The 26,053-nt window shown below is 33.7% G+C and overlaps 2 protein-coding genes across 2 annotated transcripts; both read left to right on the forward strand.

Annotated features, from left to right (window-relative positions):
- Positions 1-187: 187 nt before the first annotated feature.
- Positions 188-2,327, forward strand: LOC142351018 (uncharacterized). The gene has a single exon (XM_075403067.1). It carries the CDS (start codon positions 217-219, stop codon positions 1,789-1,791), a length of 1,575 nt encoding a protein of 524 aa, XP_075259182.1. The 5' UTR covers positions 188-216; the 3' UTR covers positions 1,792-2,327.
- A 14,152-nt stretch (positions 2,328-16,479) lies between these two features.
- LOC142350727 (uncharacterized) lies at positions 16,480-19,979 on the forward strand. The gene is made up of 3 exons (XM_075402669.1): positions 16,480-16,656; positions 18,251-18,334; positions 19,615-19,979. Exons 1-3 carry the CDS (start codon positions 16,587-16,589, stop codon positions 19,839-19,841), a joined length of 381 nt encoding a protein of 126 aa, XP_075258784.1. The 5' UTR covers positions 16,480-16,586; the 3' UTR covers positions 19,842-19,979.
- Positions 19,980-26,053: the final 6,074 nt, after the last annotated feature.

The raw sequence follows: 26,053 nt of genomic DNA on the forward strand, positions 1-26,053 counted from the left end.
CCAAAACCGATTGCAAGATAAATGATACAATGCCCCTACAGGCGAGTGGTTTGTGCGATAGTTTATTACTCCATAGGTCCGCGGGTGTTCAGAAACCTCTTTGGGTGGTATTTTTTGCACCCATAGCAAATTATCTAGCCTGTCGTTTGAGAGCATTTTTTTCTACGTTAGTCGACTTATTTAAGTTTTGTTATACGTTCATTTTCAGATCTTGCCATGTCAACTGTCGAATTGGCCCCGCCTCCCATGGCGCCTAACATTATTAAGCGAGAGATGCCAGAACCACAAACAGTTGCTTATGCACCCATTGAGGAAACTGTGTCCATGGCTGCACCCAACATCCAGGAAGCCATATATGAGGAATCCGCTATTTATAGCGATGAAAATAATGAAAATGTAGTTGATGACGAGCTTGACGAGGATTCCAATGGCGAAGAGGAAGAATATTACGTCGAACAGCTTCGAGAAACAATTGCGGAATCGGAGATTGAAAATGGGATCCAAGTTGTGAAGTTAGACCCCTCGCTACCCACGCAGGTGGTAAGCGGAACGGGTGAAATCGTATCTGCAGAACCCCCAAAGAAACGAAGACGTCGAAGAACTGTTCCACCTGAGGTGAAAAAGGACAACCATAAAGAACGAGAACGAGCGAGGCGAAATTTGATAAAGGATCGCTTTGCATATTTGAGAGCAACGATCCCCACGCTGGGAGAGAACGCACATAAAATGGCAAGAACTGAAGTTTTAGAGCACGTAATTGAGTACATTCAGTTCATGCGGAATCGCAACCAAAGTCACATGATCGATATCGAAAATCTCCGTGTAAATAATGTAAATATGGAAGAACAAACAAAAGGTTTGCATATGTCCCTTCGTTGTGGGTACAAATTGGGAGGCTATACAGAACCCAATACAGGTGAAGTTATTATTGATGGCGTCTTGCCCAGTAATAGTTTCATTGACACGATGCCTGGAAATGCATTCACTCTCGATCCCCAGAACCTCGATTCGGGAACTTGCGGAACCCCAGTTAGCATTCAGGACGGTGGAGCCTATTATCACCAACAGTCCTTTGTAAATACCCAAACTCCAGTTGCAATAAACCAGCAGTATGATAGCTACTCAGCCTCGTCTTATGCCGAACCAGCGGTTATTATGTCCGGAAATATTGTCCAGCCGTCCGAAGTTACAGAGGCTTCTGGAATAGCGGAACCATGTGCGTCACCAATGCCTCTGCAACAAACCACACCTACAGCACCCAAAAAGGTCCTCAAGGCCAAATCTGTGCAAAAAGCGTCGAAAAGTAGTCACAATATCGTAATTCCGACAACTGTTCCGTCACTACCAGATAATGTATCCTTTAATTCGGAGAGCGCTCAAAACAGGGCAGCAAACACTGAAAATGGATTTGGATACGAATCCCCAGAAGAAGAGTTTATAATGCTCTCTGAGTTGAGAACAGATATTCAAACTGAACCCAAGAACGGCAAAACCCAAGCGCGTAGAGGACGACCCCTGGGATCTGGCAAACGTCGAGGAGTTGCAGGGAAACCCCAAGGTCCCTTTGGAGTACATCTCGAAGGCTTTACTAACGGACATTTAGGTGGAGTATTTGATAATGGTATTGAAAAACCAAGAGGACGCGGACGACCTAGAAAAATTAAATCGGAAAGTCCAACTATGAGTTTAGCTTCAGTTGCAGCGATTGAGAGAATCATCGATACTGTTGTGGAAAGTGGTCTGCCTCCAAAAAAGAAACAAGTCAACAGACTTCCAATTGAGGAAAACTGAAAAAATACTGCTGTAGTTTCTTTTATGGAATAAGATACTGAAAGATTGTTTTAAAGTTACATGAAGTTACTTTAAAAGCGTTGAATTTAGTTGTCAGGTGTTTACTGTCCTTAGTTCTTTTTTAATGAGATTTGATTTGTCTTTGTTGTTCATTTAGTGTTTCCTGTTTCCAGTTTGTGTATTTTACTGTCACTTAGTTTTTCGGTCATTAGTGTCGTAATTGAAGGTTTTGCTTTTAGCTGGACTTTGATAGAATTTGATTATTTATGCGATTTTAATTGGTTTACTTGTACAAAATTTATAAAGCTATGTATAGTTCAACGATGTTGCTAGATTGATTTGTATAACTTGATAATATAAAAAGCAAATTTGCCTTAATGTAAATAAAGTCAATTTTGACTCAATTTGGGAACAAATTTTTGTGTTTTCTTTTGAAGACGAGATTTTCAAATGAAACATGAGGTAAATTGTTCCCAAATATTTATGCATTTATGTAAATAAGCTTATGATTTCTCTCAATTTATTCTTTCTGGTGATGGAGGTTTTAATGCGTCAAAAAGGAGCCTCAATTACGAAAAGATAATTGATAGGAGTGTCAAATAAATTGACGTAAAAGCCACCGATAAGTTTATTTTGAAATTTTACTTAAGTCGCATAAAGTTTTGCGAAAGATGACTGTTTAGGTTATTCTACTTTGTTCTAATTCTTTCACTAATTGAATTCATTTATAAAACTAGAATAAAGCTGAACTAGATAATCGTTAAGTGAACAAAAATGAAATGTTACTCAATTCCTCATAATAAGCTTTTTGTTCCGACCCACTTGTGGGGGGGGGGGGGGGAACTATATAATCAAATGGGTTTTTTGTTCAGACAATTTTGGCCGATCGATATATTAATCGTAGAGAATTGAGACCGGTATCATTAGAAAGCCCGTCCACCGTAGAAGGGGGAATTTGAATTTTTTTTATTTTTGTTTTTTTTCACTGGGAGTTATTGAGGTGAAGTATTGTGAATAGTTGTCGGAAATCCGTTGTTTTTATTCACATTTTCCGTATTTTTAAACCAATTTTTTTGTCAGTTTTTCAAAAATTTGTTAAAATTAATAACAACAATGTTATTGGTTTTACTTTTTAGGGTAAATGAGGTTTGTCGATTGGTTTTATCCGAGTGGTTTGGTTAATATTTGTTCTATATTTTTCGAATTTCAGACTTTTCTAATCAAAAATAGCTTTGAATACGCTCTCTTATACCACTTTGTTTAAATGTGCCGAAAGCAGAGACCTAACATCCGCTGTCACATTCTTTTAAACTTTCACGAAAGGCTCTTTTTTCTTTGGTTGCGTATAGTAGTCTTCTGGAATTAAAATTTTGCCGGTTTTAGGAAAAGTCACTCAAATATTCAACAAAAAGCATCTTTTATTTTTGGTTTATTGAAATGTCTCATCTGCTTATTGATCTTTTTTGCAAACTTTGGAAAATTTATTTTTTCTTGCTGGACGTGCATCAAAATGAGGGCCAGGTTAATACACATCTTTGATTTCTACAATAAAAAATTGTTCGGATTACATAGGGTCGCGGTCTCTTTGAAAATCTTCTCTCATTTTTGTTTTTTTATGTTGATTTCCGACGAGAATGTTTTCAAATCAAGGCCCAATTAGTGACAGATCCTGGCGCCAACAAAATGAGGCCAAATTGATATATCTTATGTCTTTAGAGAAAAGCTCATTTTCTTATGCCTTTCACAATGTGTTCGTGAATTTTAGTGACATCGTTCTTTTTTGCCTTCATTTATCATTCTTTTTGTAGACTCATGACTTTGCTTTGTTGGTCAACGATTCAATAGGTAAAAAAGTAGTAGATTAAAATACTCTATAGTGGGACTTTTTATAGCTAATGGTTTCTTGGCTTTCTTACTACAAAATTTCATATGAGTTGTGATTTTTGCATGTTTGCCTGTATTTCGGGTTGGAATTTGTTCCTTTTTCTACCAGCATTGGAAGAATGCACAAAAGAATAGTCACCGCTTTCTTGTTAACTTAAATGGATTTTTTTTCGTTTTGCCTTTCTTGATTGTCGGCTGACATATGGAAATTGACAGGTCTTAATTAGGGAGTTGAATGGATACGTATTGGTTTTCCACAATTTGAAATTGGTTTTGTTCGTTCAAAATATTATAGAGGGAAAAATTTATTTTACGTGATTTGATAAAATACTCTATAATGAATTTATTTAACTAATGGTTTCTTGGCTTTCTTACTACAAAATTTCATATAAATTTGTTATTTTTGCATATTTGCCTGTATTTCAGGTTGTATATGTTCCCGTTTCTTTCATATCAGGTATATTTCAATTTGGCAATGAAAGAATTACTTTAATAGGTAGAAGAGGTTTGTCGATTGTTTTTTTTCCTGTTGTTTTGGTTATTATTTTCAAATTCTCGAATTTGACTTTTTTTAATCAAAATAGCTTCAAATACGCTCTCTTATACCACTTTCTTCGAATATGCCGAAAGCAGAGACCTAACTTCTGTTGTCACGTTCATTGAAACTTTTCCAGAAAGGCTATTTTTACTTTGGTTTCGTATAGGAGTCTTCTGGAATTAAAATGTTGCCGGTTTTAGAAAAGTAACTCAAATATTATACAAAAAGCATCTTTTTTTGGTTTATTGAAATGTCTCATCAGCTTATTGACCTTTTTTGAAAACTTATGAAAAATAATTACTTTTGTCGGACGTGCATCAAAATGAGGGCTAGGTTAGTACACATCTTCGATTCTTACAATGAAAAATTTTCGGATTACATGGGGTCGCGGTTTCTTTGAAAATATTCTCTGTTATTTTTATGTTAATTACCGACTAGAATGCTTTCAACTCAAGGACGAATTAATGACAGATCCTGTCTCCAACAAAATTAGGCCAATTGAATATATCTTATGTCTTTAGAGAAAAGCTCATTTTCTTATGGCTTTCACAATGTGTTCGTGATTTTTTAGTGACATCATTCTTTTTTGCCTTCATAAATTCTTTTTGCTGACTCATAACTTTGCTTTATTGGTCAACGATTCAATAGGTAAAAAAGTAGTAGATTAAAATACTCTATAGTGGGACTTTTTATAGCTAATGGTTTCTTGGCTTTCTTACTACAAAATTTCATATGAGTTGTGATTTTTGCATGTTTGCCTGTATTTCGGGTTGGAATTTGTTCCTTTTTCTATCATATCATGGATGGTTCAAATTGGCATTGAAAGAATGCGCAAAAGAATAGTCACCGCTTTCTTGTTAACTTAAATGGTTTTTTTCGTTTTGCCGCTCTTGATTGTCGTCTCACATATGGACATTGACAGGTCTTAATTAGGGAGTTGAATGGATACGTATTGGTTTTCCACAATTTGAAATTGGTTGTGTTCGTTCAAATTATTATAGAGGGAAAAATTTATTATACGTGATTTGATAAAATACTCTATAATGAATTTATTTAACTAATGGTTTCTTGGCTTTCTTACTACAAAATTTCTTATAAATTTGTTATTTTTGCATATTTGCCTGTATTTCAGGTTGTATATGTTCCCGTTTCTATCATATCAGGTATATTTCAATTTGGCAATGAAAGAATTACTTTAATAGGTAGAAGAGGTTTCTCGATTGTTTTTTTCCTGTTGTTTTGGTTACTATTTTCAAATTCTCGAATTTGACTTTTTAAATCAAAAATAGCTTCAAATACGCTCTCTTATACCACTTTCTTCGAATGTGCCGAAAGCAGAGACCTAACATCTGTTGTCACGTTCATTTAAACTTTTCCAGAAAGGCTATTTTGACTTTGGTTTCGTATAGGAGTCTTCTGGAATTAAAATTTTGCCGGTTTTAGAAAAGTAACTCAAATATTATACAAAAAGCATCTTTTTTTTGGTTTATTGAAATGTCTCATAAGCTTATTGACCTTTTTTGAAAACTTATGAAAAATTAATTATATTTGTTGGACGTGCATCAAAATGAGGGCTGGGTTAGTACACATCTTCGATTCTTACAATGAAAAATTGTTCGGATTACATGGGGTCGCGGTCTCTTTGAAAATATTCTCTCAGTTATTTTTATGTTGATTACCGACTAGAATGCTTTCAACTCAAGGACGAATTAATGACAGATCCTGTCTCCAACAAAATTAGGCCAATTGAATATATCTTATGTCTTTAGAGAAAAGCTCATTTTCTTATGGCTTTCACAATGTGTTCGTGATTTTTTAGTGACATCATTCTTTTTTGCCTTCATAAATTCTTTTTGCTGACTCATAACTTTGCTTTATTGGTCAACGATTCAATAGGTAAAAAAGTAGTAGATTAAAATACTCTATAGTGGGACTTTTTATAGCTAATGGTTTCTTGGCTTTCTTACTACAAAATTTCATATGAGTTGTGATTTTTGCATGTTTGCCTGTATTTCGGGTTGGAATTTGTTCCTTTTTCTATCATATCATGGATAACTCAAATTAGCATTGGAAGAATGCGCAAAAGAATAGTCACCGCTTTTTTGTTAACTTTAATGGTTTTTTTCGTTTTGCCGCTCTTGATTGTCGTCTCACATATGGACATTGACAGGTCTTAATTAGGGAGTTGAATGGATACGTATTGGTTTTCCACAATTTGAAATTGGTTGTGTTCGTTCAAATTATTATAGAGGGAAAAATTTATTATACGTGATTTGATAAAATACTCTATAATGAATTTATTTAACTAATGGTTTCTTGGCTTTCTTACTACAAAATTTCTTATAAATTTGTTATTTTTGCATATTTGCCTGTATTTCAAGTTGTATATGTTCCCGTTTCTATCATATCAGGTATATTTCAATTTGGCAATGAAAGAATTACTTTAATAGGTAGAAGAGGTTTGTCGATTGTTTTTTTCCTGTTGTTTTGGTTACTATTTTCAAATTCTCGAATTTGACTTTTTTAATCAAAAATAGCTTCAAATACGCTCTCTTATACCACTTTCTTCGAATGTGCCGAAAGCAGAGACCTAACATCTGTTGTCACGTTCATTTAAACTTTTCCCGAAAGGCTATTTTTACTTTGGTTTCGTATAGGAGTCTTCTGGAATTAAAATTTTGCCGGTTTTAGAATAGTAACTCAAATATTATACAAAAAGCATCTTTTTTTTTGGTTTATTGAAATGTCTCATCAGCTTATTGACCTTTTTTGAAAACTTATGAAAAATTAATTATATTTGTTGGACGTGCATCAAAATGAGGGCTGGGTTAGTACACATCTTCGATTCTTACAATGAAAAATTGTTCGGATTACATGGGGTCGCGGTCTCTTTGAAAATATTCTCTCAGTTATTTTTATTTTGATTACCGACTAGAATGCTTTCAAATCAAGGACGAATTAATGACAGATCCTGTCTCCAACAAAATTAGGCCAATTGAATATGTCTTATGTCTTTAGAGAAAAGCTCATTTTCTTATGGCTTTCACAATGTGTTCGTGATTTTTTAGTGACATCATTCTTTTTTGCCTTCATAAATTCTTTTTGCTGACTCATAACTTTGCTTTATTGGTCAACGATTCAATAGGTAAAAAAGTAGAAGATTAAAATACTCTATAGTGGGACTTTTTATAGCTAATGGTTTCTTGGCTTTCTTACTACAAAATTTCATATGAATTGTGATTTTTGCATGTTTGCCTGTATTTCAGGTTGTATGTGTTCCCGTTTCTATCATATCAGGTATATTTCAATTTGGCAATGAAAGAATTACTTTAATAGGTAGAAGAGGTTTGTCGATTGTTTTTTTCCTGTTGTTTTGGTTATTTTCAAATTCTCGAATTTGACTTTTTTAATCAAAAATTGCTTCAAATACGCTCTCTTATACCACTTTCTTCGAATGTGCCGAAAGCAGAGACCTAACATCTGTTGTCACGTTCATTTAAACTTTTCCAGAAAGGCTATTTTTACTTTGGTTTCGTATAGGAGTCTTCTGGAATTAAAATTTTGCCGGTTTTAGAAAAGTAACTCAAATATTATACAAAAAGCATCTTTTTTTTGGTTTATTGAAATGTCTCATCAGCTTATTGACCTTTTTTGAAAACTTATGAAAAATTAATTATATTTGTTGGACGTGCATCAAAATGAGGGCTGGGTTAGTACACATCTTCGATTCTTACAATGAAAAATTGTTCGGATTAAATGGGGGCCGCGGTCTCTTTGAAAATATTCTCTCAGTTATTTTTATGTTGATTACCGACTAGAATGCTTTCAACTCAAGGACGAATTAATGACAGATCCTGTCTCCAACAAAATTAGGCCAATTGAATATATCTTATGTCTTTAGAGAAAAGCTCATTTTCTTATGGCTTTCACAATGTGTTCGTGATTTTTTAGTGACATCATTCTTTTTTGCCTTCATAAATTCTTTTTGCTGACTCATAACTTTGCTTTATTGGTCAACGATTCAATAGGTAAAAAAGTAGTAGATTAAAATACTCTATAGTGGGACTTTTTATAGCTAATGGTTTCTTGGCTTTCTTACTACAAAATTTCATATGAGTTGTGATTTTTGCATGTTTGCCTGTATTTCGGGTTGTATGTGTTCCCGTTTCTATCATATCAGGTATATTTCAATTTGGCAATGAAAGAATTACTTTAATAGGTAGAAGAGGTTTGTCGATTGTTTTTTTCCTGTTGTTTTGGTTATTATTTTCAAATTCTCGAATTTGACTTTTTTAATCAAAAATAGCTTCAAATACCCTCTCTTATACCACTTTCTTCGAATGTGCCGAAAGCAGAGACCTAACATCTGTTGTCACGTTCATTTAAACTTTTCCAGAAAGGCTATTTTTACTTTGGCTTCGTATAGGAGTCTTCTGGAATTAAAATTTTGCCGGTTTTAGAAAAGTAACTCAAATATTATACAAAAAGCATCTTTTTTTTTGGTTTATTGAAATGTCTCATCAGCTTATTGACCTTTTTTGAAAACCTATGAAAAATTAATTATTGTTTTTGGACGTGCATCAAAATGAGGGCTAGGTTAGTACACATCTTCGATTCTTACAATGAAAAATTGTTCGGATTACATGGGGTCGCGGTCTCTTTGAAAATATTCTCTGTTATTTTTTGTTGATTACCGACGAGAATGCTTTCAACTCAAGGACGAATTAATGACAGATCTTGTCTCCAACAAAAGTAGGCCAATTGAATATATCTTATGTCTTTAGAGAAAAGCTCATTTTCTTATGGCTTTCACAATGTGTTTGTGATTTTTTAGTGTTATCGTTCTTTTTTGCCTTCATAAATTCTTTTTGCTGACTCATAACTTTGCTGTATTGGTCAACGATTGAATAGGTAAAAAAGTAGTAGATTAAAATACTCTATAGTGGGACTTTTTATAGCTAATGGTTTCTTGGCTTTCTTACTACAAAATTTCATATGAGTTGTGATTTTTGCATGTTTGCCTGTATTTCGGGTTGGAATTTGTTCCCTTTTCTATCATATCATGAATAATTCAAATTGGCATTGGAAGAATGCGCAAAAGAATAGTCACTGCTTTCTTGTTAACTTAAATGGATTTTTTTTCGTTTTGCCGCTCTTGATTGTCGTCTGACATAAGGAAATTGACAGGTCTTAATTAGGGAGTTGAATGGATACGTATTGGTTTTCAACAATTTGAAATTTGTTGTGTTCAATCAAAATAATATAGAGGGAAAAATTTATTTTACGTGATTTTATAAAATACTCTATAATGAATTTATTTAACTAATGGTTTCTTGGCTTTCTTACTACAAAATTTCATATGAATTTGTTATTTTTGCATAATTGCCTGCATTTCAGGTTGTATTTGTTCCCTTTTCTATCATATCAGGGATGTTTCAAATTGGCTATGAAAGAAATTTTTTTATAGGTAGAAGAAGTTTGTCGATTGTTTTTTTCCTGGTGTTTTGGTTAATACTTTCAAATTCTCGAATTTTGACTTTTTAAATCAAAAATAGCTTCAAATACGCTCTCTTATACCACTTTCTTTGAATGTGCCGAAAGCAGAGACCTTACATCTGTTGTCACGTTCTTTTAAACTTTCAAGAAAGGCTATTTTTACTTTGGTTTCGTAAATGAGTCTTCTGGAATTAAAATTTTGCCGGTTTTAGAAAAGTAACTCAAATATTATACAAAAACCACCTTTTTTTGGTTTATTGAAATGTCTCATCTGCTTATTGACCTTTTTTGAAAGCTTTGGAAAATTTAATTATTTTTGCTGAACGTGCATCAAAATGAGGGCTAGGTTAGTGCACATCTTCGATTCTTACAATGAAAAATTGTTCGGATTACATGGGGTCGCGGTCTCTTTGAAAACATTCTTTCAGTTATTTTTATGTTGATTACCGACGAGAATGTTTTCAACTCAAGGCCGAATTAATGACAGATCCTGTCTCCAACAAAATTAGGCCAATTGAATATATCTTATGTCTTTAGAGAAAGCTCACTTTCTTATGGCTTTCACAATGTGTTCGTGAATTTTTAGTGACATCATTCTTTTTTGCTTTCAGATATTCTTTTTGCTGACTCATGACTTTGCTTTATTGGTCAACGATTCAATAGGTAAAAAAGTAGTAGATTAAAATAATCTATAGTGGTTCTTTTTATAGCTAATGGTTTCTTGGCTTTCTTACTACAAAATTTCATTTGAGTTGTGATTTTTGCATGTTTGCCTGTATTTCGGGTTGGAATTTGTTCCTTTTTCTATCATATCATGGATGGCTCAAATTGGCATTGGAAGAATGCGCAAAAGAATAGTCACCGCTTTCTTGTTAACTTTAATGGTTTTTTTCGTTTTGCCGCTCTTGATTGTCGTCTCACATATGGACATTGACAGGTCTTAATTAGGGTGTTGAATGGATACGTATTGGTTTTCATCAACTTGAAATTGGCTGTGTTCGTTCAAAAAATTATAGAGGGAAAAATTTATTTTAAGTGATTTGATAAAATACTCTATAATGAATTTAACTAATTGTTCTTGGCCTTCTTACTACAAAATTTCATATAAATTTGTTATTTTTGCATAGTTGCCTGTATTTCAGGTTGTATTTGTTCCCTTTTCTATCATATCAGGCATATTTCAAATTGGCAATGAAAGAATTACTTTTATCGGTAGAAGAGGTTTGTCGATTGTTTTTTTCCTGTTGTTTTGGTTATTATTTTCAAATTCTCGAATTTGACTTTTTTAATCAAAAATAGCTTCAAATACGCTCTCTTATAGCACTTTCTTCGAATGTGCCGAAAGCAGAGACCTAACATCTGTTGTCACGTTCATTTAAACTTTTCCAGAAAGGCTATTTTTACTTTGGTTTCGTATAGGAGTCTTCTGGAATTAAAATTTTGCCGGTTTTAGAAAAACAACTCAAATATTTTACAAAAAGCTTCACTTTTTTTGGTTTATTGAAATGTCTCATCTGCTTATTGATCTTTTTTGCAAACTTTGGAAAATTTAATTATTTTTGCTAGACGTGCATCAAAATGAGGGCTAGGTTACTACACATCTTCGATTCTTACGGTGAAAAATTGTTCGGATTACTTAGGGTCGCGGTCTCTTTGAAACTACTCTTATTTTTGTTATTTTTATTTTGATTACCAAGGAGAATGTTTTCAAATGAAGGCCCAATTAATGACAGATCCTGCTTACAATAAAGTGAGGCCAAATGAATTTATCTTATGTCTTTAGAGAAAAGCTCATTTTTATGGCTTTCACAATGTTTTCGTGAATTTTAGGGACATCATTCTTTATTGACTTCATATATCGTTCTTTTTTGCAGACTCATGACTTTGTTTCATTGATGCAGGATTCAATTGGTAAAATGATAGTAGGTTAACATACATACTCTATATATATGTTCTATTTATAGTTAATGGTTTCTGGGCTTTCCTACTAGAAGTAGATTAACCAGAGTTGATTTTTGCATTTTTGCCTGTTTTTCGGGTTGTAATTTATTCCTTTTCTATATTTTCTATATTTTTTATGTTCCTTTTTCTATATTTACTGATTGCAGTTTACAGCTATCTGTTTTAGTGACCTTCAATTAATTTTCTTAAAGGAATATTTTTGTACTTCTGAGTTTTTCTTTGTCGTCAACAAAAAATTTATTCTCATTTATGACTGATCTCATCTACATTTTTTGGTCCAATTACGATTATCTCTTGATTGACGTCTTTAGAACTCAGAAATTAAATTTCATAAGAAATTCGTGACTTTTCGATTCTGGTCAGTGTTTGTGATTCTTTTTCTGGTCTTTCATAAAGACCCTTTCCAAGGAAGACATTTGAACACAAGAGAGACAAAAAAGTCAGACTTAAGAAAAAATGGAACAATTTTTGTCATTTTGAAATTTTTAATGGTTCTCAATGTCTTGTAGTTTTAGTGATTCAGCACTGTGTCTTCGATAAATCGTGAATTTTTTTGTCCATATTCCGTATTTGATGTTTTTATCGTCTCATGATTTGGTCTCTCCATTAACAAGAACAACAAGCTTCCTGAGCAATTGGAAGTTAATCTATTTTTGTTTTACGTTTTTGTATGATTTTTGAAAATGTTTGAAGTGTTTGAGGCCTAATGAATATATCTTATGTCTTTAGAGAAAAGCTCATTTTTATGGTTTTCACAACTTTTTCGTGAATATAAGGGACATCATTCTTTATTGCCTTTATATATCGTTCTTTTTTGCAGACTCATGACTTTGTTGTATTGATGCAGGATTCAATTGGTAAAATGATAGTAGGCTAACATACTCTATATATTGATTCTATTTATTGTTAATGGTTTCTTTGCTTTCCTACTAGAAGTAGATCAACCAGAGTTGATTTTTGCATTTTTGCCTGTATTTCGGGATGTACTTTATTCCTTTTTCTATATTTTCTATATTTTTCTATATTCCTTTTTCTATATTTACTGATTTCAGTTTACAGCTATCTGTTTTAGTGACCTTCAATTAATTTTCTTAAAAGAATATTTTTGTACTTCTGAGTTTTTCTTTGTCGTCAACAAAAAGTTTAGTCTCATTTATGACAGATCTCATCCATATTCCGTATTTGATGTTTTTATCGTCTCATGATTTGGTCTCTGTATTAACAAGAACAACTAGCTTCCTGAGCAGTTGGAAGTTAATCTTTTTTTGTTTTACGTTTTTGTATGATTTTTGAAAATGTTTGAAGTGTTTGAAAGTATTGAAAAAATCAGTGGGTTTTGAGCTTTATTTTTTTTCTGTCAAATTTGTAGCTCGGTCTTTGCAACGGCAGGTCGCATTCACCTTCTGGTGAAACAAGATCCAATCCATATAATGTTTTTTTCAACGAATTGCTTCTTGGCTTTGGTGCTACGCATTGTCATAAGAGAAGTGTGGTTTTTGTATAATTGACCATTTCTGTGTTTTAATTATTTCCTGACCCATTATCACACAAATGGAGTTGCCCAATTGGCTTTGGAAAAATGTGCAATTGGAGATGTTAATTGTTTTCCATGAATAGCTTATTTGTTTAACGGTTGAGACACCGCTATCTTGTTAAATTTATTTGGTTTTTTTGTTGTAGCTCTCTATTTATTGTCGTCTGACATATTTTGGATAATGACAGGTGTTAATTAGTGAGTGGGTACCTATTGGTTTTAATCAATCTGTAACTGACTGTTTTGACAAATAGTGCGCATTTTTGAACTTTGCTCTTTCTGCTCTTCTTTGTCGATTTTTCACCGAGTCTCATTATTGACAGGTCTCGTATCTTACCTAATGAAGTACAGATTAACTTTTTTACTTCAGGTTTTATCTCATTCTTTTTTCCTGTTATTTGGTTTAGGCTTTAATTATTGTCTGCTATTGTTTGATTTTTTTGTCTTGTCCAGTACTCTCATAAACCGTCACTCATCGGCCCTCTAATCCAGCATTTTTTTTCACTTCCTTGTTTGTTGAACGATGTGGAGTTTAGTAATGGTTTCTTTCTCATTTGGCAGACAATTAAATCAAAATCGGGAGGAGCGTGGTCGGAACATTATGTGCGTACGCACATAACCGAGCCTCCTTGTGTTTAAAAGCTATAGTTTTAAGTTTTAAAGCCTTGATATGAAGAAAACATAGCCAGGCTTTTTATTTGTGTGGAACAAATTGGCCATTAATGAGAGACAAAATTGGCGTCGCAGTAATCGGTACTCTAATAACTGAAAAGGCTCCGAAGGCTAGGCTCATCGCGAGAAATTTTGAGCGGCTCTGTTTAATTTGTATGTGAAAGAATCGGTATAATGGCTACTAAACAACATCGTTAATGGCTATCAAACAACTTCCAAATAATGATTCAGCCTATTTATCATCCTGTCGAAATCGTCCTCTAAATGATTTGACTATTTGATAAAGTTATATCTGGCCGAAATCTGTTTGTTTTAGAGGTATTTGATTATTTACCAGCATCAGCATGCATTGATTTTAAGGTCCACATACACTTTAATGAAGTTCTCGTAAGTTGATGTGTGGGCTGAATCAGTCTGAAGTCATTGTCATAAAACAATCAATTCTCGTTATAAATATGGCTTCGCGTACGATATATAGTGGACAGTCAATTTAGTTTTAAGTTTTAAGATTTATGTTCAGAGAAGAACATCGGTCAATCCGTTCAGTTTACTCCAAATTGTACTCTTTGGTACTTTTTCTTCCAGGTTTCTCTGCTGTCGTCCTGCGAGATCCAACCATCCTCAGTATCAATCCGACCTCATCTCAACTGGCCTACTCTTTTGGCGAAGGTTTTCCCCAAAAATAACGGTGAAAAGTTTAAAAAAAGTTCTTTTAAGAATTATGCGTGGAATTAAAGTGAAAATTCTTTCTTCTACACTCTTTTTTTGTACACTCTCTGCTTAATATTACACTCTTTTTTTAATTTTACACTTTAAAATTACACTCTTTCCACCATTATTAAGCTATGCACTTCAAATCAGTACCCTGACTCTTTGCCTTCTGCGATTGTAATTTCAACACTTCTTTTTGGCTCCATTGCGATCTTGAATAGCTTTCCTCTTGAAGTCAACTCAAAGTGCGACCGAGACCACATCTGGTGAAGTTTCGAACAAACAGCCATCGGCAGTTTGTGATTTCTGCTTGGGCGAAGGTTGGTGATATTTCTCCACTTGCCTGTAAAAATGTCCCGGTTGCTGTTGTCGGTAGTCTCCGCATCTCTCATACTTGTGGCACTCTGATCGTCCTCTTCGATAATTTCGCTCCTTTTCACGCTGATGGGGCATGCATGGTTCCCTTGCTATACGATTTGCATGCATGTTGCCACTTGGCCGGCGTGGGCTTGCTGGGCGATGAGTTTGGTCTAATATTTGCTACAGAGTCAGTTAGGTTGCCATCGACAAGTTTATCCATCTTGTGAACCCTCGATTCCCACGCGTTTAGTACCCTGATTTGTCTTAAATGTCATGGATAAATTATTACACAATTTCTCCCTGAATATTTGATTGAATTTGAAAGAGATTGAACTGCTAGATTGTCATTGGATAAAATTGTATGTAGTATTTTACTGAAAAACTTGTAGAATTGTTGTTTGTAGAAATTGATTGAATACTGTAGTTGAATTATTTGGAAGATTGTAAAACGGTTGGATTATTTGGAATGTTGAATATATTAGCTGAAGAAATTAGTTGAATTGATTGGGACTCTGCATCGAACCAGCATCTGAAATATATATGCAAAACAATCATTTTATGAATTGAGTATGAGACATATAAGTTTAAACCAAAGGTTATTGTTGTGGTCTCTCGCGGGTGCAAATAACAAAATTTTGTTTAATTTCATTATTGAATTTGAAGTTTTCTAAGTGTACACGATGTTTACATAGAGAAAAATTATATAAATTAAACAAAAAACTGAATGTACGACTTAATTAACCTACACGTTTTTTAGACGGCCTTATCAAGGAGAAAGTTTAAAGGTTGGTCTTGATATAGATAAACTGCTTGGAGCTATTTTACACCTTAAGATTGAATAAATTGTTCCACTTGCCTTTTATGGTCATTTTCACTACATTTTTTTTACCACACAAAGCATAGTTTGCCCATATTGTAACGGTTACATTGATATCTACCGAGAGGGTTGCCGAGTTGCTTTTATCGCCATTAGTGATGATGTGTTACAATGATGCCCATTCTGGGATGAACACATTTGATTCGATTATTCAGTTCAACGTTAAAGCCATTTATGTTTAAATCCATGTAATTTTAGTCAATATTGCCCCCCTCCCCCCACTAAAGTCTTTTCATAAGTCGAGGTCTAGACCTGGGTTAATTCACCAACATCAGGCAAGATTGTTTTTGCAGCAAAATTCCAAATTGGAGTCTAAACTGTTAGATATATGACTGTTATTGAAACATTCGAAAAGCACTGAAATGAATAGTGGAGATTTTTTAGCTTAACTTATTTTGACTGATAGAACAAGACATTACATCTCATCTCACAAAACACTACTATTTGTCGTTGTATTTAACGTTGACGTTTTCTGTAACACTGACTATTTTTCAATTTGCGTGACCCATAAAAACTCACTGGTCAATTTTATGGGAGACACGAGTTTTAATCTGATTTAGATGTCGAAAAACTGCAGTTTATAATTGTCCGAGACACCTTAACCGGGATAAGAGAAAATCACAAATTGGTTGGCCGAGTTTTGAGGAATATAGGGTAGTGGTGGAAAAAACTCGGCTATATAACTGCAACTAAGAAACAGAGTTGAGAAACCAGAACTAAAGTAAAGATTGTCAAAATATATTTGCGCGATTGAAATCAAAATGAGAGCGATAATAGTAGTTTCTGTTGTTGCAGTTTTTTATACTGTTGTCAATGCTGGCAGAATTAACTGTAAGTTTTTTGTGTGTTGATTGTATAAGTCTTTTTTATACCATCATAATTTCCTGCTGACTGTCTTTGATTCACTATCCTACTCAGAAAATGTCAGTTCTGAAAGTAGAAAATTGTTATAATGGTTTTTCATTATGGTTTTTTAATGTGGTTTTGGTTTCCGAACGCACGAAGTCGGTATATCCAATTTTGTATGGAAGTCGAAATGCTCTGATCAAATTGGTAGAGTTATATTTGTCAACAAGTTTTCAAAAAAATTTCGAAATGATGCTCAATGGGTGATTGGTGGCATCAAAAATTTATTGAGTTAAAGAATGTGGACCGATCTAAATGGTAATTCACAGAACAACTTCGAGTCAGAAAGAAGAAAATACTAAACTGATGAAATCAGACCTTTTAAAACACAATTTTCCGCCTTCAAAATGCTTCAAAACCAATTGTATGTGATTACCCTCATCAGTTTTTGAAAACATTTGTGCATAGCCATTTTGGTGAAATTTTTTACAGAAAAAATTACATAATGTATATGCAGTCCATAGCCGCTTGTAATGTCAGCATGAAGTGGCTAAAAACAAAATTAAAGTTTGTTAATAAGACAGAACGATTATGGTTATAAAAAATTAAGGAAAAAAACATCAAAACCAATTTCTGACATTTTGTCGACAGATAACTTAATCAAAACAATGAAAAACTATAAAATTTTTGGTTTATCAGAGAATTTTTTTTTCTGAGAAAGGTACGAGATTTCGGTGAAATTTTGTTTTTCATAGAAAATTTTGGAACAACTTATATCTTACATTAAACATTGAAAAGTCTCAGCAGTAATTGGAATGTAGAATATAGAATCAATCTTTTGAACACATTTTCAACCACCTAAAATTTTGAATTTTGGTCAATTCTAATTTACCTCAACATTTCACCTCTGAACTTCTGCCATATCTCAAAAAATCGGATATATTCTGTTTCGGCCCCCCAGTGTTTTTTATGACACCCAGTTACAAATTCTATGTTGTTATATAGCACGTTACTATGTAAGAAAATAGCTCTCTGATGGCATGTGTTCCATAACTGGCAGAATAATGAACCGAAAGTCTGATGGTAGTCAAATTCATAAACTGGTAGTTGTTTTTAAACGGGCAACACTAATAAACTTGACGTTAAACTGCGATACCTATAAGATATCCCTATGACAAAAAAAAATTTTTTTGCTCTTACTCTAAGTCTTGTATTTTTCCATTTTAGGTTTTCATTTTTTTTAAAGCTACAGCGTTTTCTCATTTTCAATGCTGAAATAATGATTTTTTTTTAAAAAAATTGTTTATAGCAAACAATTGTTAAGGGGGGGGGGGGGCATGAGGAAATTTTTCAATTTGGCAGAAAGTGGGAGATCTTTGTCTAAATGCCGCTAAATTGCTGGTCATAATTGATGGCGCTGAAATGCTGGCAGTATTTCTATTATTTCTGGATCGCATGCTTCTGGCGCCATTCTCGTTACATAATTTTTGGGTGGGAATTGCGAAATGCTCAAAAACAAACCAAAAAAGCAAAAAAAATCAATTTAAATAAGACTTTTTAAAGGCGACTTTGAGTTTAGATAAACGAGATGAGCCACACGAGATTACCCATACTGGGCAGAACCGACCAGTAGTAGTTATGGATCAAGACAACCAGAAACAACGTAAGTTCTCATAATACTGGTGTTGCACTATTTGAAAAAATAAACAGTCTGGACTGTGGGCAATGAAAAGAGAACAGGTAGAATAAAGCTGAATAAAGCGCGCTGTGGCTTCATTAATTCTGGTCTGCTGCCATTATGCAGTAAACCCAATGATTGGTGTTCAGGGGTTACATGACCTTTCACCCAATGACAAAAGACCAATTAAATTTTAAACTATCGAAGAACTGTTTTGATCACTGTTTCAACGTTTACCAAGTTCATATGCCTGCAGAAAGCAAAGCAACAGAAAAAAATAGTCGCACAAAAACGGGAAGAAAACTAGAATCAGAAAACTGGAATGAACTTGAATCAGAAATTTGGGAACAGATCAAATTTGAAAAAAAAGAACTTACGCATTGCACGCTCATTTTTTATAGTAATATTCAAATGCTTTTTGAAATTTACATCTAGAGGATAAAATTATACTTCACTAATAAAGTAGATGTATTACTTGGTTTTTTTATGACACCAAATTGGTTTATCAACCAGAAATCTAGTCGTGGCTTGAAGGCGTGAGTGGGGTATGGTTACAATATATAGTAATAATATAATAATAATTTGTTCCTGCGTAATCGCAGCGGAACAGCATTAGGCCACAGCGGCCTGCTCTCAGCTGCTCTTTTTCTTATTATTCCCCACATTTCAGACTGTTCTTTGACCTGAAGCTATGGTTAAGTAAGAGCTCATATGTGGTTAGAATGATGGCATACACTCTGTTGCAGGTGATTAAGATCATTAACTCTTCTCACGAAAATGGCCGGTTCAAATCCCATTTCTTTTCATTTGCAGAAAACCGGTTATTATTCTGGACTGGACTTCTGGGCAATGATCAGTCCAAGAGTGGGTTTGGACTCTGATTAGACACTTTTACTACTACATAAAGGTTTTAAAACTCAAAAAGTTTTCCATTGACAGGAAAAAGGTAGTACGGGTCGTTCCAAATAGACCGAAAGATAGATATGAGGCAGACGGTAAAGACCGAGCCTAGGGTGTGGATGGGCAGGCCAGGCCAAAACTCATGGGGTATGGGCCAGATCAAACAGGCACGGGCCAGACGTACAGAAACCTGGCACGGAAACTTTCCGCAGACTTTGAGCTTTTTAGTACCAGACACCCCCTGTCCACGAGCGACGTCCGCCCATACTTGTCTTGGGCTGCGAACCTCAACGCTGGAGGGTAGAATCAATGTTGAATAACAATAACATTTGATTTTTAAGTGAGTCATTTTGTATCCATTTTAGCCACCGACCGTGAGGGAATGAAAACAGTTCACGTGTGGGCAAACCATGAGCAGGAATTATCACCTGGAGCTGCGCAACTTTCACCCGGGGCTGCGCACTTCTCACCTGGAGCCGCGCTCTTTTCACCCGGGGCTGCGCACTTTTCGCCTGGAGCTGCGCACTTCTCACCTGGAGCGGCACAATTTTCACCAGGAGCGGCACAACTTTCACCCGGATCCGCTCGTTAAGTGCAGCAATAAAGTGGGTTAACGACGTCAGTTCAACTCGCCCAAAAGTAAAAAGAAACTTTAAAAAGGATGAGCTGATTGGAATAAAATTTGGTTGTGGTCGTACAAAAGAAAAAAAATTAATTTGTCTTGAAGGAATCTGTCATACTATTATGTAATCAGTAGAGAACCAGCTAGTTATATAATAAGAAACAAGATGGATAATCCGAGTCTGTGCGTAATGCACTATGTTCCAACATACCTCTTAAGGTCGCAAAAGCAACCATTAGTTTCTTGCAGAGAAACCGCTGGGAGTATCCTGAATGCAGACTATATGCATTGGAGAAAATTAATTGTACTGTTTGAGTAAAAAAAATACAGCGTCTTTTTTTCCGCAGGCGAAAACGAAAACTCACCAGCCAATTCTGAAACGAGAAGTGTAGAACAATTTGAAAGACACAGACACAAACAAGCCATTAAAACACACAACCAACCCACATTTCACACACAAGGAAAATCGCACAAATACAAACCCCAACGACAACAAAAAAGATTTTTGAAAATTTACTCTGGCAACTGATCTTTATTCAAGGTTCGTCACGATTGGATAAGTCATTTTCGTTTTTTTTGCTAAACAATTAGGTGTGGTCTGCTTCATGAAATTGTATCGGTAATTGAAATTTTGGGATTAAACTTTGAAATGAAAATATTTAAAATAAAAAATATTTAATTTTTGATGTCTCATAAGCACAATGAAAATGAAATTTTTTAAAAATCTTGCCGACGTGTTTTTGTTTTGGACAAATTCATACCCACAATTTCTGAGGAAAAAAAAATAATTTATGACTTCTCACAGTTTTTGCACTCTGCCTCTATTTATGTCTAACATTTAAAGGAACTAAATTTCTCGGACCATCTCTCTCTCAACACCTACACGCGCTCACTCACATACTTACAAACAAAACACTCAAAAGCACACATAAACAGAAATACAAAAATAAAAATCCCGTTACAAAAAAAATCTTTTATTAATTCCTTTTCTGCAACTGATCTTTACCCATGGTTCGAATCGCTAATTTAGTTTCTGTTTGTTTCATCAGAAGAACTTCTAGTTTTATCTGTGCAGAATTCTAGAGGCAATAATAAATTTGACAGAGAGTTTGAAATTAATTTTGAATTTTCTTTCCAAAAAATTTTGTCAATTCTGATGCTTTATGAACAAAATCGGCCAATTCGCTATTCAAAACCTCACAAATGTGTTGACAGCCATTTTTCGTGAACATAATTTGTGTTTGGAACATATTTAAAACCGCAATTTGCTGCGTATATTACGCTATCAGTAGATTTTGGGTTTTTTCACTCTTCGGAGTCTTTTTTAAAGGAATAGAAATCTTTCATATTACATGAGGACTTTCACAATATAAAAAAAATAGTTTTTCAATTTATATTAGCGCTCACATTCTTGAAAAGATAATTTTGAAGACCGATTGTAAAATACAGAGGATCGAAAAATAAATTTGTTCTAATTTTCAAAGTTATATGCATTTTTTTGGAGTTTTTCAGCCTGCCGATCAATAAGTTCTTTAACTCCCGAAAACTTTCTGTATTGATTTTTTTAAAGGAGGTTATTCTGAATGATCTGCTCTGACAACACAAGGAATTCGAAGATAAGAAAACATTTCCATCTTCGTTTTCAAAAATGAATTTGGTTGATTTGACGTTCATTAAATGAAACCGAATTTTTATGTCTCCGTGGTTTTTAAAATACCGAAATGGTACCTGCACCAGCTTTGCCTTACTAAAAAAAACGTTGAGAAAAGATTTGATATATCAAAGAATTATCAAAAGTTTCAGAACGAGAAAGATTCATTTTTTGCGTCCTGAATGTTATTTTGGGGTGGAGAAACACTCTGAAGCTAGAAAAAGGACTCAATATATCCGGTTAGATTGTTCCATGTCTTTGGTTGTTTTTATTGAATTTAAAAAGAAGAACAGTCCCTCCAAAAGGGTTGTATCATTGAGGCATCCCTAAAGAAGTATTGTTTGAAGCTGTCCCCAGGTTCCGTGAGGTGCTACTGGGCAGTTTAAAAAAATATTTGTAGAAACAATTGTACTGTTTTTAGCATACAATGCTTCAAGTGTCTCATATGGTTCCATGTTAATTGCACAGACCTGTCAAAGGAAAATTTAAAGCAGGGGGAACTTTAATGAATGCTTTTGGGCATGTTTACGTTGTCGAAATCAGGTCGTGATTCCCCAAGATCAGTCAAACATTAAAGATGAATTATCTCAAAAAAAATGAGGATATGAAAAGCAACTTGAAATCTGAACTAGAATCATTCAAAAATGAAATTCGTGATTGCATAGGAAATTTTCACACAAATATGAATTCGAAAATTTTCGAAACAGAAATACAGCTCTCTTCAAATACCCCAAGTGAAGGAAATCAAATTCAAAAAAGTGAAAACGAAAACAAATTGATTATTTTCGGAGTTGTTGAGAAACCCAAAGATAGTACGGGAACAACTTCTTTTGTGGAGCTGATCAGCTACGACAAAAAAATAGAAGAGCTTGCACAGTCTTGTGGAATTGACAAAATCATGGTTGAAGATGTTTTCCGGCCGGGGAATTTTGACGAAGCAGCAAAAAGAATACGTCCAATTGTAGTTAAGTTGACTAATCCGTGGAACTATCGACTACTCCTGATGTCAAATCAAAAATTGAAGGCCCAAAAAATTTTCGTGAAAGCTTTCTTATCCAAAGATGATTGGGAGAAAGAAAAGAAGCTACTTGACTATCGTCTCAGACTTGCTCAAAAACTGAACCTTAACTGATCAGAAATCAAAATTAGAACAGGAGCGTTGTTCTTCGAAAACCAGTTCCTAGACATAACTCCCTCAGTAGAAGAAAAATCTCAGAAGATAGGTCATCAGACAACTTCATGTTCGTGACTAGAGGAAAAACAGGTACTGAAGATAGGTTTATTGAACTGCCGGTCAATTTAAACAGTTGATTGCAGAATAAATCTTGATATTTTACTCTACAGGAACGTGATATTGACATACTTTGCTTAACAGAAACATGGCTTACAGATGAAGTGAGAGTTTCAGAAATTTTCCTAAACCGGCAATTTTTCGTGCCTTCAAGAAAAGATAGAAATTTGGAACTCACGGTGGTACTCTTATTGCTCGCAATACAAATCTTGGTTTCAGTCAAGCGACAGAAATTGAAACAAAATTTAATTTTTTTTCATGTTCTATTTATTTCCTAAAGGACCTTGTGTTAATAATCATCACCTTGTATAATCCTCCAAAAAACACCAAATACGGGGTTTCTGATACTGAATTACAAAATTCAATAAGTATAGTACTAATTAGGTTGGAGTCGCTTTTGGACTCCAGTTCTCAGAAAATGTTAATAATTATGAATGTGGATGTAAATTTTTCACATACTGATTGGAATGCACTTTCTAGTAGTAACGAATATGAAAAAAGTTTCTTAGAAGAAGTAGATGCTCTGAACCTTTGCTCACTCCTCAACTCAAGTTTTTGTCCCGACAACTTTCTATGCGATAATCTGGAGCAATGTAACCTAGCAGTTGAGGCTAATTCATTCTCTGATCACAAATTTTTCATAGCAGAAATTTCTGTCAGACTCTCAAGAAAAGAACAAAAGCCTCTCTTCCAAAAACTCAACATCAACAAGACAGATTAGAACTTATTCATCTCTCCTTTTGAAATTACCGCTATGTCAACAGGTGTACCAACGACTTACTTCATTGTTTTTATCAGAGTTTTTATAAAGCTTGAGAAAAATCAATACCTCATATAGCAAAACGCCGGCTGGATGCACCATCTTACATGTCTTCCCATAGTATACACATAGAAAACAAGTTGATGACGCTAAGGAAAACAAATAAAAGATGAGAGAAGTTTTGAAAATTAGAGGTGGGATTGAATTTATGCTTGCTTGAGGACAAACAAAATTTTATCGAGGGTTTCTGTATTTCAACAAACAACGATGCATACAAATTTTTGCAAAAACTAAACCAAGAACACACTTTCCCCGAGAAAATGAAATATTGAGGCCAAGATAAAAAAGGTTCTCAACAAGTTCTGGAAAGTTTGCACGAGCATTTTTCTTCAATTTTTATCGAAGATAACTCTGACGTTGCTGTGCCTGATACAGCTCAACCAGAGATTTTTCTAGACGACATCACATTCAACGCAAAAGATGTGCTAGAAGTATTATCACAACTTAAGTCTAGTGCCAACTCCTATGATCAAATAACACCATCACTCCTAAAAGCGTCAGCGCCGTACGTTATAAATAGTATCTTATATATTTTTAGCTGCATTATTAACGCTTGCCAATTTCCTAAAGTCTGCAAAAACATGCACGTGCGTCCTCATTACAAAAATGGTAGCAAAATGAAAATTAAAAATTAGAGACCAATTGCAATGCTCTGTGCAAATTTTACAATTTTTGAAAAAATAGTTTACAAACAAATTAAGAGGACAGTCGAAAGGAAGTTTTGCACTGCGCAACATGGTTTTCGGCAAAAGCATTCAACAGTAACCCAATTGTTACTATATTGTGATAACTTATATCAAGCTTTAGATTAAAATTCATACCCAATAAAAGTTTACTTGGACATTGCTAAAGCTTTTGATACGATTAATTTTAATATTGTGCTTCAAAAGCTCACTGGTTTTGGATTTGATGAAAAGTTTTTGAATTTTTTGCTTCATGTCTAGTTAATCGACAACAGAAAGTAAAAACTGCAGACAGTTAATCGACTTTCTCAAAAATCTCAATCGGGGGTCCTCGGGGATCAATATTTGCTGTGTTTTTGTTCTCCTTGTACATAAGTGATCCTGCCCTCCTACCTGATCAATTTATTAATAAAACACTCCTTTATGCCGATGATACGAAAATAATAGGACAGATTTCAGAACGTGAAGATCTTATTACTAAGTTATTTGCAGAAGGCATTGTCATCAAAAACGATAAACAGATTAAAGACCTCGGTTTAATTTTTACGTCCAGCATGACTTTGAATTGTCAACTCGAAATAGCCATAAAGAGAGGATTTTAAAACTGAATCATTTAAGAAGAGTTATACCGCACACCACAAAACTGTCAAATGCACATTGGTGAAAACATATATATTCTCTGCGGTCTTTCGTGCGTCAAATGTCTGGAACCCAGGACCACAGTATCTTCAACGCTTAGAAAGACTGCAAAGATCATGTTTAAAATGGATAACTTGCCGTTCAGTTTTGGGAGACAAAGAATGCGTTGAGAGCCTAATTCTAAATTGACTGTTGCCAGTCAGTTTTTTTTCTAGTTCTTAACGACTTAATTCTGCTTAACAAGTTTTTGATGGGCTTAACTTCTATGAATGCCTCAGGCTACTGGTCAAAAGCTTTTGGTTGTCCATAGACCTGATCAAGTTAAAAAAAATTTTATTGAAGCCAGAAAAACATTTCGGAGACGTTATGAAGATAATTACTTTAATAGAGTGGCCCGATTCAATATTTCTTTGTCTCAACCTAACAGTTTGTCTAACTATTCACCACAAAATAATCCATGTCAGTTTCAAAGAGAAGTGAAGAGCTTTTTGGAAGCGGAGGCAGTGAAAAGATTCAAATATAAAAATTACCCTTCAGGATGGAAAGTTTTCGAGAAATTTTAATTACCGAAACTCGATTTCTCCGCTAATCTGGGGACTACCAAGATCGTTGTAACCGTGTTTGGTTGAATTCATTATTATTATTATTATTATTACTATTATTATTATTATTATGATTATTATTATTATTATTATTATTACTATTATTATTATTATTTATTATTATTATTATTATTATTATTATTATTATTATTATTATTATTATTATTATTAATTATTTATTATCATTATTGTGATTATTATTATCATTATTATTATTAATTGTTATTATTATTATTATTACTATTATTATTATTATTATTATTATTATTATTATTGTTATTATTATTATCATTATTATTATTATTGTTATTATTATTATTATTATTATTATTATATTGTTATTTTTATTATTATTATTATTATTATTATTTTTTATTATTATTATTATTATTATTATTATTATTATTCTTATTATTATTATTATTATTGTTATTATTATTATCATTATCATTATTATTGTTATTATTATTATTATTATTATTATTATTATTATTAT

This window comes from Convolutriloba macropyga, chromosome 12, assembly GCF_964194025.1.
Source record: "Convolutriloba macropyga chromosome 12, txConMacr16.3, whole genome shotgun sequence".
NCBI classification, from domain to species: Eukaryota; Metazoa; Xenacoelomorpha; order Acoela; family Convolutidae; genus Convolutriloba; species Convolutriloba macropyga.

Coding starts and splice junctions, on each gene's coding strand:
- LOC142351018 (XM_075403067.1), top strand. CDS start 217: ATGTCAACTGTCGAATTGGCCCCGCCTCCCATGGCGCCTAACATTATT.
- LOC142350727 (XM_075402669.1), top strand. CDS start 16,587: ATGAGAGCGATAATAGTAGTTTCTGTTGTTGCAGTTTTTTATACTGTT. Junction 16,657..18,250: donor CAATGCTGGCAGAATTAACT/GTAAGTTTTTTG, acceptor CTTTGAGTTTAG/ATAAACGAGATGAGCCACAC. Junction 18,335..19,614: donor TCAAGACAACCAGAAACAAC/GTAAGTTCTCAT, acceptor TATCCATTTTAG/CCACCGACCGTGAGGGAATG.